Source organism: Antennarius striatus, chromosome 12, assembly GCF_040054535.1.
Source record: "Antennarius striatus isolate MH-2024 chromosome 12, ASM4005453v1, whole genome shotgun sequence".
Lineage (NCBI taxonomy): Eukaryota > Metazoa > Chordata > Actinopteri > Lophiiformes > Antennariidae > Antennarius > Antennarius striatus.
The window spans coordinates 8,338,117-8,356,730 of record NC_090787.1 but is presented as its reverse complement, the minus strand read 5'-3'; the positions used below and the strand labels follow the sequence as shown (position 1 = coordinate 8,356,730).

Genomic DNA, 18,614 nt, shown 5'->3' with positions numbered 1-18,614 from the left:
TATATTTTGCCTTTAGCAATATATTTAAATGTGTGAATTTATCTGCTACTCAGTGCTGACAAAATTCAACAAAAGCGTGAAAATCGTTGCAAACAGCATGTAGCAACAATCCAACAATGCAGTGTGACATTTTAGCAATGTGAAAGTTGCTGATGTGACGTTCCCGATTGTAACTGAGTCCTCACTGCCATGTGAACTCTTTCAATAAAATACAGTGACGTGCAGTCAGGAGAGGCAGGGTGAGGCAGTGTCTCACCTGTCATCATAAAACAAAAAAATGGAAAATGGGAAAAAAATAAATTAAATGGTTATATTTATCCAGTGATGTGTATTATGTAGTTATTTTCTGTTTAATGTCAACAATTTTAGGTTATTTTCACTCAATATCGCTGAATTTTCACATTTAACGCTGATATACGGAGCAGAGACCTGCAGTGAGGCACCAGCCAGCCGTGCCTCACCATTTATTGTGCAATGGCTCGGCTAGCTGTGCTGGCATGCTATACAGTGAGACCCTGATGCTATCTCTCTATATGTCGCTATTGAAATGTTCAAACATGTTTGCTCTATAAACTAAAATTCCATAATTTAGCTAATGTATATAATGTGCATTGTTTTTTTTTGTCAACAACTGCATGTGTGTATCGTCTTCCTTGAGTTGAGCGGTCCTGAAACTGCTGGGAAAAGGCACAAAGTGAGGCACGCAGTTCACGTGCCTCATGGTAGGGGGCGCTAGTGATCCCAGGGATTCAGCCGAGGATTCATTTATAAGTAAACGTAACATATAAAAACGTGTAGGTAACAACATAAGTTTTTTAATCAAATGTGCTTATTTGTGTGTTACATTTTGTATGTGTAAATAATTCTGCTTTGAGACTTTAAAAATAAACCACTCAATGTTGCTTATTAAATGCTGAAAAAGCTACAATGTAGGTTAGTATGTTTGTAAACATCTTCATCTCATTATGATGAGGTCAGTGCCTGAAGCTCACCGCACATCACTGATAAAATGTGAGCGCTTTGGATTACTGAGAATGCTTTAAGATGCTTCTTTGCAACATACTGCACATACTGTAGTTAATCAAGTGCTGATTTATACTACCTTGAAACATCAAGTTGCCGCTCCCTGCAAGGAACGAGGTGTGATTGGGGGTAAAAACATAGTTAAAATCTCTTTTCACTCGTCCGGAGTGATCATTACCTTCAATGTTTGCATAACGAGGAAGAGAACAAATAGCTCAAGCTGTGCTGCGCTATGCCTGTCGTTCCCTGGGTGTAATCTTGGCTCCTTTCTGTGTAGCTATCTAATTACAGTCATTCAGCTTAGCGCTGAGATGTTTGTCTGGATTGTCGTGCTGGAGTTCTTGCTGAGATGTTGATTCAGTCACACGGGTGGCTGCTAAATGTCCACAGAAGGTGACTGAACCCTCGCTGTAACTCCAAAGAGCGCTTCCCGTCCTTGCCCTTTCGTACCTTCTCGTTCTTCCTTCAAACGTTCGCTTCTGTCCCTCCTGCCCTAAGGACAGTGTCACATCACATCACTATACCTCTTTCTCCCTTATACAGATTATCTTGGTCACATCTCCTGGGGTTTCCCCTGATGGTTGGGTGTGTCTGTATGCATACTATCTTCCCAACTTGCACTTCAAGCTTAGAGGAGGTTATTTTTACCAGGTACAGGAGGAGAGGAGCCAGCATGTAGTTAAATGATTGATTCTGAAACAATACTAAGACAAGGTCTAAATCATTAGCGGAGCCATTATCAGTGATTGCAGCTTCGCTGTCATATAAATCAACTCTTAACTTACTGCTTTACACCACAAAACTAAATGAGCCTCTCTGCTTGGGCTTTTACTGAATGCACGTGTATTTGAGAGGTCAAAAATGTGTTTGTGCACTGCTGCATGATTTTTTCCCCCTCATATCAATAGTTACAGATGACATCTGCCTCCAGTGTGATATGAGGTAGAGGAGGATAGGATAGGAGACACACATATAGAGACGGGATTTAAGTGATGGATCGGCACAGGCTGGAGGATAAAGGTGGATGAAGGCAGATATATGCTGAGGAAAAGTGTATAAATGATAAAGGGGGGGAAGAATAGATGAATTTTAAAAGAAGGGAGACATGGATTGGAAAGAGTGATGAGCGAGAGAGAGAGAGAGAGAGAGAGAGAGAGAGAGAGAGAGAGAGAGAGAGAGAGAGAGAGAGAGAGAGAGAGAGAGAGAGAGAGAGAGAGAGAGAGAGAGAGAGAGAGAGAGAGAGAGAGAGAGAGAGAGAGAGAGTGTGGCATTTGGCTTGCTGCCTGTGTTTTCTCATATGCAATGCTGAATAATGATTTGGCCTATAAAAGATTGGCACCCCATTGAAGGACAAGGATGAGGAGATGAGGAGTATTGGAGGGAAGGAAGGGTGATGCTAGATTCAATAAGAGGAGGAGAGGAGAGAGGTAGGCAAGAAGGTGGAGAGAAAAGGAGTGACAAGGTGCATGAGCTGTGAAAAGGGAATAGATGGTGTCCACTGGGCAGTGGTGAGGGGGCACGAGGGGTGAGGAAAGGTGAGATGAATGGAAGAGAGAGAGAGAGAGCCAGGGGCAAAGAGGAGAGAAAAGAAAGCGGAGGTAGCTGTCAGGATGATTTGAGCGAGCCCTTAACCGACCCTGACGCTGCACTTTTCCCTAAGCAGCTGTGTGTGTGTGTGTGTGTGTGTGTGTGTGTGTGTGTGTGTGTGTGTGTGTGTGTGTGTGTGTGTGTGTGTGTGTGTACACGTGCATGCATGTGGTATGTGTGTGTGCTTGCGCGTGTTTGCGTGTGCTTGTGTGTGTTCACACATCCAAATAGAGATCTTGCATTCAGAGACAGAGCAGTGTGTGGTGGAAAAATGAAGACAACCAGCAGCTGCCTCAGACAGCGAGTATGAAAGAGGGATCTTCTCCTTTTGTGTCCTCAGTACAGTAAGAGGGTTTCTACTCTAAGATATTCACTGAAAACAACATTATGCCTAAAAAAAATACTGTGAGTCAACTAAATTTTATATTTCAAGGTTTAAGTAAAGCAAGACTCTTGACCTATATCAAGAATATTTTTGCATAGTGATGACACCATTTTTATACTGGTTTCCTGCGAGACTTGCCATCACTATCTATCATGTTTCTAATATGAAAGCTTGATTTAAAGCACAAAGAAAGTAAATCTGGAATTTTCCAGTGAAATTATAACCACAATTGTCTTCCTTGATCTGGACAGGAACATGACTAGTTAGGGCTAGCAGCCAAAAAACCAGAGTGACTAACATATTGGTTTTGAATGCGAACATGAGCAACCCGGTCGCCTTTGTAGGAGTGACGCAACACTCTTACTTGGTTAGTTTTTTTTTGTTTGTTTGTTTGTTTTAATGTGCTGTAATTATCCCCATCGGGAAATTAGTAAGCCACTCTATCACACAGGTTATTAGTTGCAAATAGAGGCTAAGTTGGAAAGCTTTTTGCTTCCAATTTAAATAATACTTCCAATGGTACGATTAGTTCAAAGGGTGGAAACACACGATCTGTCGTAAAGTAATAAGGATAATCTACACCAGAGCACAATTAGCATGTTACATCTCCTTCTTTAGACTGACAATAAGATGTATCAGCCTTTCTTGGAAATCTCTAAGATCTTATCCATCCACATGAAGCTAAGCTAACACATGACATGGTTTCCTCCTGTTAAATACAAAACAAATGTTGCAAGCCTTTCCATCTCAACAAATGTATAGAACATGACAAAAAGTACACTCACACCATTCCTTCAAAACTTCCTTTGAAAAACAGACATGACATTAAGCATAAATTAAAATAGAACCAATGCTGTCACAGACTGCAACATCCCGCGACACCCCTGAATTCAAAATTTTACCCTGACCTACTTGCATAGGTCAAAGATCAAGATAGTGCTCTGACCTACTGTCGTTGATTAAAGCACTAGCTTTGATCTATGGTCTTACTCACACTGGCCTTCTCCCCAGGGTTTCTATCTTATCCAGTTTCTGAGTGTACAAAAGTTGAAATTTGACCTTGACCTCCTTTTCTCAAGGTCATGGTCATCATCTCATTTTCATCTTTCTATCTGCAACGGTTGCAAAGATATTTGGTGGACTAACAAACAGACAAACACACGAACACCGACAATTACAATACATCACCGCTTTGAAGCGGGATGTAATGAATAGATCTACAAAGTGGACAGAAAATATCTGTACTGACAAAACAGTGGTCAGATAAATGAATCTGCTCACCAGCGATAGAATAATGCGGTGTTTATCATGTGACAGGAAATGGGCAGTTATGACGAGTCATGACTGACCCTGACTACAGGACGCTGATCTTGGAAGGGACCCAGGCTTTCGGTCAGTCTGGTTCACCCGGCTCACCACCCTGTTGTCTCCTTGCGCTTAATAAGCTACGGTATATGAATAATAATGAAAACATCTCTCTCCGTCTGACCACCTCTTTATTGATTTTGCCCACAGGTCCAGCAGAGCGCTTGACAAAATGTGATGCATTGTACATTACAGATCGGCTGCTTAAACTGCAATCAGAGTCATAATAGGTTGAATTGCTTCAACATAATGAAATAAGCCATTCTCGACCGGCACATGCAGATTCACAACGGAATTGTGTTCGGGTTGACAGAAGACTTTATTTTTCTGAGACGCGACTGGATCATGAGTATTTTTATGTGACAAAGAGAGATTGAGATTAACTACACATAATGTGGTCTCTGTTTACAAACACGGATATCTTCTTCTTGTCGTTTAAGCTTTTAAAGGATTTGTATGACAATTACAAAATGTTACAGGTCAAATATTATTAAAAGAAATGAAGAGAAATGTGTCACAAAAAGACAGACAGATTGACAACCAGGGTGAGACTTGTTGCTCGCAGTAGGTGTCCATGTACGTCCACTCCACCACACACACACCCTCCTCTTCTTCTCCTTGGCCTCTTTGCCCTCTGAACTTAACAGCTCAATTTCAGCCAACACACACACACACACACAGACACACATACCGGCAAACACGCCTCAGGCGTTTGGTGCCTGAAGACTTAAATAGCTCTGTGCTGTGGATAGTTGTAAATAACAGCCTAATAGACCTGAGATGTTACGCCAACACTGCTAATCTCACTTTCCCTGCCACAGTTTAGGATTTATTAATCTAACAATGTAACCTGTCATTTCTGCTAAAGAAAGATGTTTGGACACACACCAACAGTCTTAGAATGACCACAAACATACACACCACAATAAATAAATTATAGGAAGCTCTTTATTCCAGGAGTTCAAGAAGAATTTCTCCTCATGGGAAGCTATTGGACTTTAAATGGATATGAGACATTCAAAGAGGAATGTCTCTAAGAGGAAAAAAGGGCAAAAGGAGAGGAGGGTAAAAGGGTAGGGGGAGAATGGAACGTGGATGAAGGAGGAAGAGAGAGCAAAGGGTAGGAACTGGAGAGTTGAACTACAAAATTAAGAAGATTGGGAGACAGACAGTAAAATATGTTTTTCATCCCCACAGCACAGTGCAAAAGTAAAACAGAACCGAGCAGAGCGTCGGCAGCCGGGCGCCTTCAACCTCTCAGCCTCTCAACAAACAGCCAGCTGGTGAAATATTGATGTTTCAATTCCAACAAAGAAATTTCTGAATTTAGTGGGTTACATCTGAGGGGGAAATTCACCCATCCATAATTGATATGGCTGAAATGTTAATAACTAGTAGGGAAAGCTCTGGAACAGACACATAATGGTGTGTGTGGGGGGGGGGGGGGGGTTGGTAAATGTGTGTTTCTGTGTCAATGGGTTTGTGTCTGAGATCCTTTATTCAGATATTTGAAGGTCCTCGAATAACAATATGTGCTGAGTTATGTATTCTTTTACTGTATGATTACATTATTTGCTGTGTTTTGTTATAGAAATATATTGTTATAATGTTAGTATAATTGCAATTTTATGAGCCACAGCTCCTAGTACAGTAATCCTATCAGCCACCTGTGCCAAGTCTTTTATATCTTATTGCCATTTCTTTCTTTGCAATTCTTAAGCGCTTTGAACTGCTTTTACAATGCTTGCTGTGCATCAGAATCCAATTCAGATGATGTGGAAAAGACATTATGCAAATTTGACCTCAATTATAACTTAATCACAAAAAAGACTACTCTTTAACTAAAATTTTGATTTCATACCTGTGGAAATTATTTTCCTGTTTTAAAGATTTGTGTTTCCTAGCATTTTTAAAATTAGCAAAACACATATCTGTGTCTAAGCGCTCTTGAGCCATTTTCCTGGTTAGAATTTCTGTGTGAATTTCAGTTTGATTGTTTTTTTTTGCATGCAGCCTTTCCTTCAGCCTCACTATGCATCCAAAGCCAAAAAGCCAAAAACAGTGATGGACACCAAATCCTCTAATTTGCACTGGAACAATTAATGTGTTGTTATTAGATCTTGATCATTAGACGGAAGGGACGGAGGGACATGCCAATTTGATTATTATGGTATAGAGAAACAGAAGGTGAGTGGGCTGAAGTTTATCAAAGAACACCCAACAACTCTCACACAGAAACAGACTGAGCCTTCAACAGTTCCCATCCTTCCTCGCTTGAAGCCTGATCTCTAGAGCAATCTAAATTTGTGTTTTTTGAGTTAGTCTTTTTATTATCCACTCATCCATTCTGTCTTTACCTGCAGTCCAGCTTCTCTATCTCAAAGTGTGGGTTGAAATTGAGGACGATGCGTTGTGAGGGTTCGGGGGCTGTGATGACCCAGCGGCAGTTCTGGTGAGGCGGGTACTCCAGTGGGTAGCCGGGGGTGGTGATGTAGCCGGCATCGCTGGCATCTAAGTAGCCACCACATGGCTCAAACGCTGGATGGTGGAGAAAAAGAGAGAGGAGGGGGTAGCATTAGACAGGTTCATTGTCTTATAATATATGAACATTTATTTCTCTGTAGGTTACATAGGGTCACACATTTTAACAAGATAGTGAAGATTTTACTGATATTAAGTACGGACTAAATACAGTCCAGATAACATCGACAGCTGCATCAGGGTCAATGTTGTCTCGACAGACCAGGAGAGTCTTCATGACTTCACAATGCAAACACTGATAAAATGCAGATAAGAGCTCTGTTTGCAGACACAGGATATAAGCAACAAAGATGTATGTGTGTGCGCGTGGATGAGGTGTCACAGGTCAACTCGCCAGACTCCATTCTGACCCATGACGACTGAACCACATGCACACACACAGACATACACAGACACACTCAGTATGCTCTCCAGATGCCTCAGTTACTGTCACAGAGCGGATCCACTTGTCGTCAGTCATACGTCTGTGTTATGCCTTGAACAATGCCACTCATTCACTGCTGCAGATCCACTCTGACATTGACGATTAACTCAATATATCGGTGGCACCCAGTGGCATAACACACACAACTCTGTACTGTGTTACTTTCTATGGAAGCTATTGTACGCCATGCTGTCTACCCTGTTTGATGGATCGTGCAGACTTTCTATAGGAGCTGAACTTCTTCATTGTTTAAGATCACCAAAATAAGTTAAACCATCATGGTGGAAGTCGTGAGCGACATCTGTTAATCAAAGCCTGTCTGGGACAAGATGATTCACAGTCTGACTCAAGAACAGAGGCCATTTGACATTTCATCAAATGGCCTCATCAAACAGTATAAATAAATATGATTTATATATATATATATATTGCGTAAAATACATGTAATAACACTAAGTCTTTCAGTACAAGCAGACAAATTCTTCCAGACAAAAGTCAGTGCAATTTAAGTCAAAAAAGTGATAGTTAATCAAGCTCTGTGTTCTCACTGACCCACTTTCTCATCCAATAACTAATTTCTGCACCAAACCATGACTACATCACAAAGACAGATTGATTTGAAACACATACTTAGGTTAAAAGACAATAGCTTTCTCAGAAATACAGCATCTGTGTGTGTCGGTAGCCTGCTGTGACATCTTTGTCTACATGATAATAAGCTAATTTCCTGCTTAAGAATAAACAAATAAGCTATCAAGAGCCATACACGCTGCATTGTTGTTTTAATTGAATTTATATTTGTACAAAAAAAGTGCTTATCGTATACCTCTCTAAAAGTTCAGCGCATTACTGCATTGAGTCCATTACATAGAAATTAAAGGCACTCAGTCTTCAGATAAAGATGAACTTAAAACACCATATTTAATGTAAAACCAGATGGAAACCACAAATGATCATGATAATAGTAGTACAAATGGGACACATATGTATAAACTACATGTAGTACTCCACTGTCTGTGTAACTTCTCGGTCTGTGCAGCCGTTTCGCCTCCAGCGCTACGACGCGTAATATACTGCAGCTGTGCAGAGCAGGGTGACACGGCCAAGTCAAACTACTCAGCAGAATACAACATATCTCAATGCTTTAAATAGACTGGCTACTGTAAACCTAATCTGAGAGGAGTCACACATGCAAACATTATCTCACACACACATGCATGCAGCATAAACACTTCAGGGGACACCATATTTAAACTAAATCCTACAACAAGAGAAGCTGAAACAAACATGTAGGATATAAAATATCACTTTATCTATCACTCCCCTTGCTTCTGTTTGTCCTTCCTGTGTCACGCTGTGGGCCGACCAGTCCCATCTATCTCCTGCTATATGTTTACAGTCACCCTGGTGACACGCACTGATACAGGAGTAGAGTTACAGGGCATATGTAACCCGGTCATTTCATCTCAGCACGACTCGGATTAGTGTTTAAACACTGGAATCTCACAGCACCATCAGCCAAACACATTTTTAGCACAGCACTAAAGTCCTAAAGAAGTGCTGGTTTGTATTCCTCACTGCAGCAGCAAACAATGATGAAATGATGGCAAAATTAAATTGTCACTGAATTCAACCTCTGTTGCGATGAGCTACTGGAACCTTAACGCTTTTTAGTTGGTGAGTTAGTTCACAATATTTGTGTTGTTTAAGTCAAGAGCATAAAACAAAGTGACACATAAAAATGGTATTTTGTCTGTGACACTTTGTTCTATCAGATACGTTAGCATTTTCCCCCCTCTCGACCCAGGACCTCACACAAGACGCTTTTTCTCTCGAACGCATCAGCAGACGTGATTCTCAGGGAGAGGCTGTACTTCGACAGCAAATACAAAAGCACAAACTGCTGAACATCGCTTATCACCCTCTGGCTGAGACACACACAGCACACACACACACACACAGAAAGTAAGCAGCAGTAAACGGTGCTAAGCAGTCAAGCAGGGATATAAGACAGGTTACTGCATTATTTATAGCTCTCCACCACGTTCAGTATTGCATTCTGATAACATCCATTCAGCAACTTTTTTTTCAGTGTGTGCATACCTGAACACACCACAGACACACACGGATACAACCATATATGCATCCATAAAAAAAAAGGTGAGAAAAACCTGGAATTAATGCATATCAGCATGCATGCATTTCCCAACATGTGCTTACACATGGAGCTGCTTTGCAAAGTTGGACTGGATCGTTGTTTGTTGGCCCCAAATGTGAATTTTCCAACCTTGTTTGTAAGCCTTCCAACAGATTCATTTCCCTTCTGGTTGGACAGTGTGCCCTGACTCGGATGCAGTCGATTTGCCAGTCGTAGAGAACTTTGCTAAACAGCTGAACCATACTCCAAATTAATTTCCTTGGTCAGAGTCCAATAATGACAGCATTACCGATTCAATTTACATTTACAGATTTAAGTGCTTGTGCATAGGAGTGTGTTTTACCCATTTATGAGTCAGTCTCATTCTCATGTTTGTGACCTTGTTGGAAACACTCCCCTGGTTTTAATGATCAGTATACTCCAACCCTTTGTATCAAAGCTTGGGGGGAAAATATGGTAATTTCCTCCATTGATTCCCATGCATTTTACTATTTACAATTCCAGCATCATTGAGGTTTAACAAATTGTGTCAAGCATTGTTACCTTAAGTACTGTGAATACAGATGTATGTGCACTGAAAAGCTCTTATATAGCTGTGGGAATACAAGGAACACTGCAAATAACAGACTGAAATGTCTTCTTTGGATCCAAACCAAGGCGCTTTTAGTCATCAAAACCTGGGAAACCTCTGGAATGAGCAGAAACAGAGGAGAGAGAAAGAAAGGGAGAAAGACTAATGCCAGAACATCTGTCTCCCATCAGCCAAAAAGAAAAAGTCAGCAGCTCAGAAAGGTGCGGCGGACAGAAACACAACACATCCACACATACAGTTATGCACACTAAAACAGGTGGGGTTGTGCTTTTCTCCAGGTGACTTGCATTAAACTACAGTGGAAAATTACAGGAGAAAAGAGTGTAACACAGAGGGAGAGATGAGGGAGGGCTAAAAGGATGAAAGACATGAGTGGTGGGAAGAGAGAGAAGAACGAATGTAATTTTTTTTTTTTTTAAAGAAAAATTATGGTGTGATATAGAAAAAGAACCGACAGGAGATCAAGCTTCTCACACAGGAATAATGATGCCTGTCTGATCAGTGGGGCTTCAGAGAGCAGAGAGAGAATATGACAGGGTAGAGGAAAATAGAGTAAAAGGTTTTAATATTGATAACAGAGACGCAGTGAAAAGATAATTTATAGGATCAAGATGAAGATGTAGGGGTTTAAAGAAGAACTGTGTCACAGAAAAAGGTAGATTTAATGTTCAAAAATAAATTCAATCTCTCAAGGCTAAAAGCCTCAAAGCCCACAAGTTTATCAGAAATATAGGTGGTTATTAGAACAAGTGGAGACTCTGGTAGACTGTGCACTTTTTAGGTCAAGTATCCAGAATAAAATCTTAGAGAATGTATGTCTATTAGTAGTTCATCATTTGGTCAGACCTTTCAAAACGGCATCATTATTATTGGTTCATATCAAGCTGAAGTGGCTCCATGACAGCTTTTAAGAGTTTTTGCACAGATTTTTTGCGTTTTGTTGTTGGTGTTTGTTAAAATAACCTCTGAAGGATTGGGGGACTGTAGGACACCAACCATCCTACCATAAACCTTCCGTTCGGTGGATAATTGGTCTTATCACTTGAGACACGGGGAGTGGGGAGGGGGGGTCTTTGCCCCTCTTCACAATCTGATTTGATGCCCTGCAGAGCAGAAGGGTTTTGTGTTACTATCTGGTTCCATTAACTCCAGTTGTGTTTATGCATTCCTCTTCAAGTACACCTTGAGCTCGGGTTCAAGTGAACTAAACCTGAGGATGATTCAAACGATACCAGGATTGTAAGTGTTTAGAGTTAACAGGACAATAATCTGCTCTATTTAAATGAAGTTCAACTAAACACAGGTGATGGTGCGGTGGGATTTTGACATGTCTTATCTCAGGTAATACTTCAGGTGCCACAAAAACAAATAGATTCAAAAATATTTTAAAAAACGTGAATACATATTATAAAGCATTGTTAATTAAAGATTTAGACATAAAGTCAGATTTATCCTGATTTCATTTGTAGGATTTAGATGGGAAATCTTTATTATTGTGTCAGCATTTTTTACATAACAAATTTTTGGATAAAGACACCTAGGTCTTGAGTATTCCTTGAAGCAACCAATGCTATAAATAATTCTTTTAAGGCTGGAGTTAAACTAACAAGCTGTGTGAATGGATTTGGAACAGTTGAGCTTTATTCTTGTCCGGGCTGAGAGACCAGGGATGAGGAAACACGGATTGGCTGGGAATGACAGAATCCTAGAGAAAAGACAACAGTGAAAAGATGAAAGCCCAAAAAGATTTCCCACCGTGGCAAAGTGGGGTGAGGATAAGGTGGCGCAGGTTTTTTTAATCGGAGCGAGAGAAAACACTGACATAGGGAGGTGTGGAGAAAGAGACAGAGAGTGCTATTAAAGGAGAGGTGAAGTGCCGTGAAAAGAGGAAAACAACAGGATGATTCACCGTGAAGGGAGAGAGGAAAAAGGAAAACAACCTGTGGCCTCACACGGCAACGCTCTGGAGGGACTAGTGAGGGCGCAGAAGGCTTAGCATCCTCACAAACAAAAACACATTTTTCTTCATGTGTGAGGATTTTGAAAATAGTGAGGATGGGGCAAATGATTTCATTTGGTACATTTCCACTATCCCTCGTTCCCTCGGAGGACATTTGTGTGTACAAATTCAAGAACATGCGCTCCCGCACATGCTGATCTCCTCATCCTCTTTAATTACCTCAGTCATTACCATTGGCCAATGAAGACACTAGAATACTAACAGTTTACTAATGACATGATAGCTGTAATTAGAGCATCCTGTCGGACCCGTTAATTGTCCATTCGCTTTTAGAGGCGGTAGAGAAAGAGGGAGAATGGGAGAGAAAGAGGGAGAGGGGTTAATTAGCTTAATGTTTATTCGCTGGCTGCAAACGTCTTGATACCAGTGGACCAACGTCTTGTTTCACCGTCATTATTTCAGTGATTTCTCTCACTTTTCTGCTTTTGGAAAGTTGGATTGCCAAGTTTTTATAGCTTTCTTTTCACTTCTCGCACATTAATAACAGAGAAAACAAAGAGGCAGTCAGCGATGGATGAAAAGGGATGACTCTTAATCCAGAAAGCTGGAAGGAAACACCTGTTACCTGCAGGATAATTAAAATGGAATCAGCTTTTGGGGGACGATTCCAGCATCTGAGTCACCTGCCATGGATTAGCGTAATCATGCATCACGTTGGAAGGCTATGCGACTATTCTGAAATACATTTCACGGTCTCTGTGAACAAAACTGTATGAAATTACACCGGTAGGAGTTTAAAAATAATCCGACACATTCATCTGTTAAACCATCCCTTCAATCATGATGCTATTTCATCGTTTTCAATATAATAACTCAGAAAATGATGTCTTACTTTATACCTGTGAACCAATCAGAGGATTTATTAGTACTATGCTTCACTTTATCCAGAAACCCTCCTGTGTTTAACAGAGAGGAGGAATAAATCTGGTTTGGTTTATTGCAGGTGGCTCCACTCAGATAGTTCTTCACACTCTGCTGCTTTCCTCTTATTTCGCTAATGCCCTCTCAGGTCTTTCTCTTTCTCTCTCTCTCTCTCTTTACCCCCCAACCCCCCCCCCTCTGTTTTTGCACCACCAAATGTTTGTGTTTCCCCATCTTCTTCCCCCGTCTCTTCTCTCTGTTCACACGCTTTCTCTTTTTATTGTCTCATTGTTTCAGTGCCCGGTTCTAGATAATGGTAAGACATTGTCAGGGCCTTCATATCAACATATTATCTAATACATCTGATGATGAGAGAAAATCAGAACAACTCGTGTCAGGGGGAAAAAGGAACATACAGGACTATGTTAAATACATAGACAAACATGTATGGATGATGTAGTAGTAAATGTCCTCTCATTCAATAAATACTAAAGTGTCTTTGTTCTTTTGTTGTCAGCTTTAATTCTGTTATTTCACTGATTATGTTATGCTCACATATTTTCTTTCTGGAGTACTTTGTGAAAATAATTAACAATGGAAGTTTACAATATATTCCAGACTACGGTAGCAATAAAATAATTACTCAGGGTGTTAGCGGCAACAAGTCAATCTAATACAGCGTTAACTAAAGATGATTGTAACCCCAGGATGTGAACAGATGACATGGATGTTTTTTTTAATTAATGTCTTGTTAGTGCTTACAAAGCACTATGACCCTCAGCAACAGAACCGTTAATCATTACAAAGATAACCTACCGAGCAACGTCGCAATTGTTCATGTTATATGTGAAGTTAATGCATAAAGCGAGAGAGAAAGCTTGACTCAATCTAAAGCCATGACTGTCTAAAAATGGTTTCCAGACTTGTAATAAATCTGTTAATAACAAATCATTTCTCGTAATTTTGTAGAAAATGGAAAAGTAACCCAGAATCCCCATCTCTCTTCTGTGGCCCAATATTCAAAATATCAAAATTCATAGAAGCCTAAAGATATCTTTGGCGATCGCATAATATCTTCCAGGTTACAGGTGGGGGTGAAATACATGGAACAGAAAAAGTCTACCTAGTTTGCCTCATGCACTCAATGAAAGTTCATCCCCCCTCCCTCTCTCTCTCTGTTTCACACGTCCTTGTCTCATTGGTTTGGCTGGGGCCATAAGTCTCACAAACCAGCCTCTGGTGCATACCTGTAGGCAATCACCCAGCGGCTGGACTACAAACTGTGCACCATGTGAGCCTGTTTCATCATCCAGCATATTACAGCAGAGACACCATAGAAACAGACAGCTGGTCTTGAGTGGCCAATTATGTCCGTTTATCTCCCTTCCAGGCACAGCTGTGATCAAACGGAATGAAGAAACAGGATCAAACAGCGAGCCTAAAAATCACTCTTCCGTTTCGTTCACTTCTCTTTGCCGCTTCCCTCTGCCGGTTTCAGTCTCTGTTACTTCCTCCGCTGTACTTCCAATCCTCCCTCCTATCACTCGATCTCTCTCTCTCTCTCATATATATATATATATATATACACTTCATAGTCATCACTCTCTCCACTCGTCTCTCCGGAGACGACAGCGCTGAGGCATCCGTTAAAGTTAACTGCTGAGGAAGCTTCATCCTGCACAGTCTGCTGCTGAGCACGTATGTGCAGCTCCAGCCTTTCTCAAGGTGTCAGCAGAGACATCTGGAGGGGAGCGCTTCCTCAAAAACAGGTTCCACTATTGGCATCAGTTGACAGCATATCAACACCCCCCTTCTCTGAACAAATATAGATTTTACAATGACTTTAAAATGACATGAATTGGTGTTTTGCAGTGGAAGGAAGCTGATGATCTGGGTTAAAGGAAGATTTTTGTTACAACAATACCTCCTGCAAAATAATTCCATTCTGTGCTCTCTATTTTGGTGGTGAAGTCATTTACAGCTGTCGTCCATCTGGATAGGACAGTTTCACAAATACTAGGCTATAGTTTTAGATAATAATTTCACTGAGTTGCAGATCTCACATGAAAACTTCACACAACAATTTTGTTTCAAGGCACATCCATCCTCACATCAGAGGTCAACAACATGAAACCCTCCATTGTTCTCTTTTTCTCCAAAACAACCTTTGGCAACCAGACTGCTCACTCCAAGTCATGAGATCTGTTAAAGCCTCAGGTGGCCTCCCAAATAAACCCTAAATCAATAAAAGTTAGACTATGACCAACTTGCCCACAGCCTGCCTTTCCTCAACCTCCCGAGATACAAACTAGCCACCTGAAGGCAGGAAGCGGAAAGAAAGACAATGAGAGTGTGTGACTTGTGAAAAATTGGTCAAGAGCCCTAAGACAAGGCATTAAGTCTCAAGGAAGACATAGAAAGAGTTAATGAATTAATGATCCACAAGAACATATTCTGTAAATGCATTAAATGTCATTCTGCACAGTCCTGGATCTTAATTAGCTGGTTGAGGCAGGCTTCCAGGTAAACTCACAGGTACCCGCTTAGAAGAAAAGTTTAGTGTGGATTCACTAACAGGTAGGTTTTACTCCACCACCTAAGGGACTAAAGGACTTTCCTGTTCTGCGCAGCAGAGAAGCACAAATGACTGTATTTGTAGACTATACTTATGCACTCTCACCCGACAAGTGCGCTTCTACTTTGCCACTTCTAACAGACTCAGTCGCTGAGGCTGTATCGTGCGCTGCATGTGCACAAAGCGTTGATGGATGACTGCGGCTGCAACCAGCATCATGCGGTCTGGTGACGATCCTCCGCAGCCTCAGCCGCCGGCTTCGGGCGGAGAGAGGGGCTTCCGTGCGTCCGCGGAGTTGGCGCTGCTCTCCATCCGACTGAGGAGGAGCAGCCCGGCCGATCGCTGTGCCCCATCCCCGAAGTGTAGCCCACCCCCACCCCCACGCCCAAGTCCTGCCTCGCAAAAATTCTTTAAATGATTAAAGACCGCCTCATAATTACCTCTTATGAGAAACGCGATGGAGTCAACTTTATCGATGCGCGCTGGACCTCTAGCACTGACATTTGTTCTGATAGTTATATGATTGGAACATTAAAGTGTTTTTTTCTTGACGGAGTAGCTCTCCAGAGGACAGTCACTAATGCAGCTATGGTTTAAAATAGAAATTAAATACAATTATAAAAAGGTTTGTCAAAGTAATTACTGATACCATCCAAACAGGCTTAGAGAACTGAAGCGTTACAGCGATACTCTGAAAAATCACAATTTGCTTAAAACGTCATCCGAATATCCAAGTCATTGTGACAGGGTAAAATAGATAAATATCCTTATGATGGTCACTGCTTTAAAAATTGTTTCCTCACTTTTTTTATCTCACATGTCCTTCGCATGAGACCGTAAACAGCAATTCTGCCTCCCAATAGTGCTGAAACCCCATTCATCAAGCTCTTTTGGCGAGAAACGACTTTATTTAAATAATACGAGTTGCAAATTCCGAAAGATGATTTTGCTTTCCTTAAAATATATCTTCTTAGTTCGTAACGCATTTTGATCTGACGGGATATTATTAAATCCTCTGCCAAACATCCCAGATCTAATGTGCGTTATTGATTTAATGTGGATTGTGAAACAGCTTCTGCAAAAGCGGCTTAATTTAACATTTTACACCCACGCGTGATTGCGTGATTTTAGCGGACAGCAAAAGTGTCAAACTTACCTCCTCCTTCTGCCTTTACTGTTGAAGGCAAGAGAAAAGCCAGTAAACATCCACAAAGCCATGTGATTAAATCCATCCTTTCTCGTTTAATTTGGAGAAAAGCGCCTCTCCTCCTCCTTCGTGGATTTTTCTATATATCTGGGACAAAGTCCAAAGTCTTGTTTTCCTCTCCCTCTCCACTCTTGTCTGTATCTTTGAAGCGCAACTTAATCAGTGCCCAAAATCCACCTCCAACGCCGAGTTGCGTTCACAGGGCTCTCCAAAAATATCACACCGGATACACTTTAGTTGTTTTGGACAAGTCAGTGTGTGCTCTCTTTAAGGGGAAATACATGTGTATTGTTTCAGGCCAAATTGATCTAAATTTTGCAACATTTGTTCTCTAAACACATTTAAAAACCCTCGAAATCCATTGCTGTGCGCACAGTCCGCAGCGCTGTCCCCTGTCAGTTTCGACAAGCGTCTAACTGTAAACCTCGAAGACACACAAGGCTGACAGAACTTGGTGCAAAATTCAAAGAAAGTAGAAGTATCTGACTTAAATGACACAAAATGAATGCTCATATAACTCAGTTTATCAAAACGTGGAAAGTAACACGTGTTTTCTGCTCGTCTCTATAAAATGTTCCAAAAAATTCAAATTATTTCAAAGCACGCGTGATTAAGAACGGACAATATTTTCCCACCGGGTTTCATCTTAATTTGGTGTCACGATTACAATCGGTTCTTGCAAAATAATAGTTAAAAAACAAAGAAAAAAACCACACACAAAAAAAAACATCTCCTGGAAGAGGCAGGTCCGGCGTGCGTAAAACTGCTCGGGAGAAAACAAACGCGTCGCTCTTCCCCACTCGTGCAAACTGCGCGTTTCTCCGCTGCAACACACACACTTCTCTCCCTGGTGCGCGTCTGTCCTTGTCGGTCTGTGTGTGTGTCTCTATGTTCGCTCCATCTCCCGGCAGCTCCAACAGTGCGCTCCGCTCTTCCCCCTCCGATCTCCGTCGGGTTAGTGGCAGCGAGCAGGACCGCTCACTCCGTCCCCTGTCGCTCCGTGCGTGCGCGCTGTGCGCGTGCACGTGTATCGGATTACAGTAGGCACCTCGGCCCGCCTCCGTTCAGCTCCTCGCTGATTAAAGACAAGTTCCAACTCCCTCTTACTACCTTCTCTCCCTCTTTTTTTGCCTCACCCTCTCCCGCTTTCTTTTCTGATTCCCTCTCTTACATTTCTCCTCGTTCTTCTTCTTTTCTCTATCTAGATTCTCATTTTCTTATATATATCCACTCTTATCTCTCCTCTTAACAGGAGGTAGGGAGAAGAAAGATAGAAAGAAGTAAAGAGAAGAAAGGCAGAAAACAAGTGAAGAAGAGGTCCAGTGTACACCTTTGGGACGTTTGTAGTAGTGCTGGGAGCTTTAAAAAAAACTGTTAGTTTACAGCATCAGGGTGGAAAAGCCAGCCATGTGTATCAAAACTAATTAAAACTGAAGAATCTGAAGAAAGATTAAAAAATATATATGGATGATGGATGGACGGACGGACGGACAGAGGGACGGACGGACGGACGGTCATTAGATATCGAATTTGACCTGCTGTAATTAACATCAGGATTTTCTTTTCTGCAGAAACGACTTTCTGACCACTTGTCATGCAAAGCAGCAGGTATTGTGGTGATAAAAGTTCAGCTCCTGGATGCAAACACGCGCACACACACACACACACACTTGTCTGCAGGCCAGGGCAAAAAGCTGTTTACCAAGGGCATATAGGTCAGTGACGAGCAGAATGTGAACAGCTATAGGATGCTGAGACACATATACAGAAATGGGGTTGAATGTCAAACAGCTAGCGGATAATTTGAAGGGGAAAATGCATTTTGCTTGCCCACTCTCTCTTTCTCTCTCTCTCTCTGAAGGGGCCAGAGAGACAG

At 41.4% G+C, this 18,614-nt stretch overlaps 1 protein-coding gene across 3 annotated transcripts in view; it reads right to left on the bottom strand.

Annotated features, from left to right (window-relative positions):
* Positions 1 to 17,675, bottom strand: part of LOC137604848 (neuropilin-2-like) — an 80,280-nt gene extending 62,605 nt beyond the window's left edge. For all 3 annotated transcript variants that reach the window (XM_068329004.1, XM_068329005.1, XM_068329006.1), the window contains exons 1-2: positions 16,688 to 17,675; positions 6,718 to 6,898 (exon numbers count right to left, since the gene is read on the bottom strand). In XM_068329004.1, coding sequence (XP_068185105.1) covers positions 6,718 to 6,898; positions 16,688 to 16,763 — 257 coding nt within the window. In that variant the 5' untranslated portion in view covers positions 16,764 to 17,675. The remainder of the gene's footprint in view (positions 1 to 6,717; positions 6,899 to 16,687) is intronic.
* Between the last annotated feature and the right edge of the window lie 939 nt (positions 17,676 to 18,614).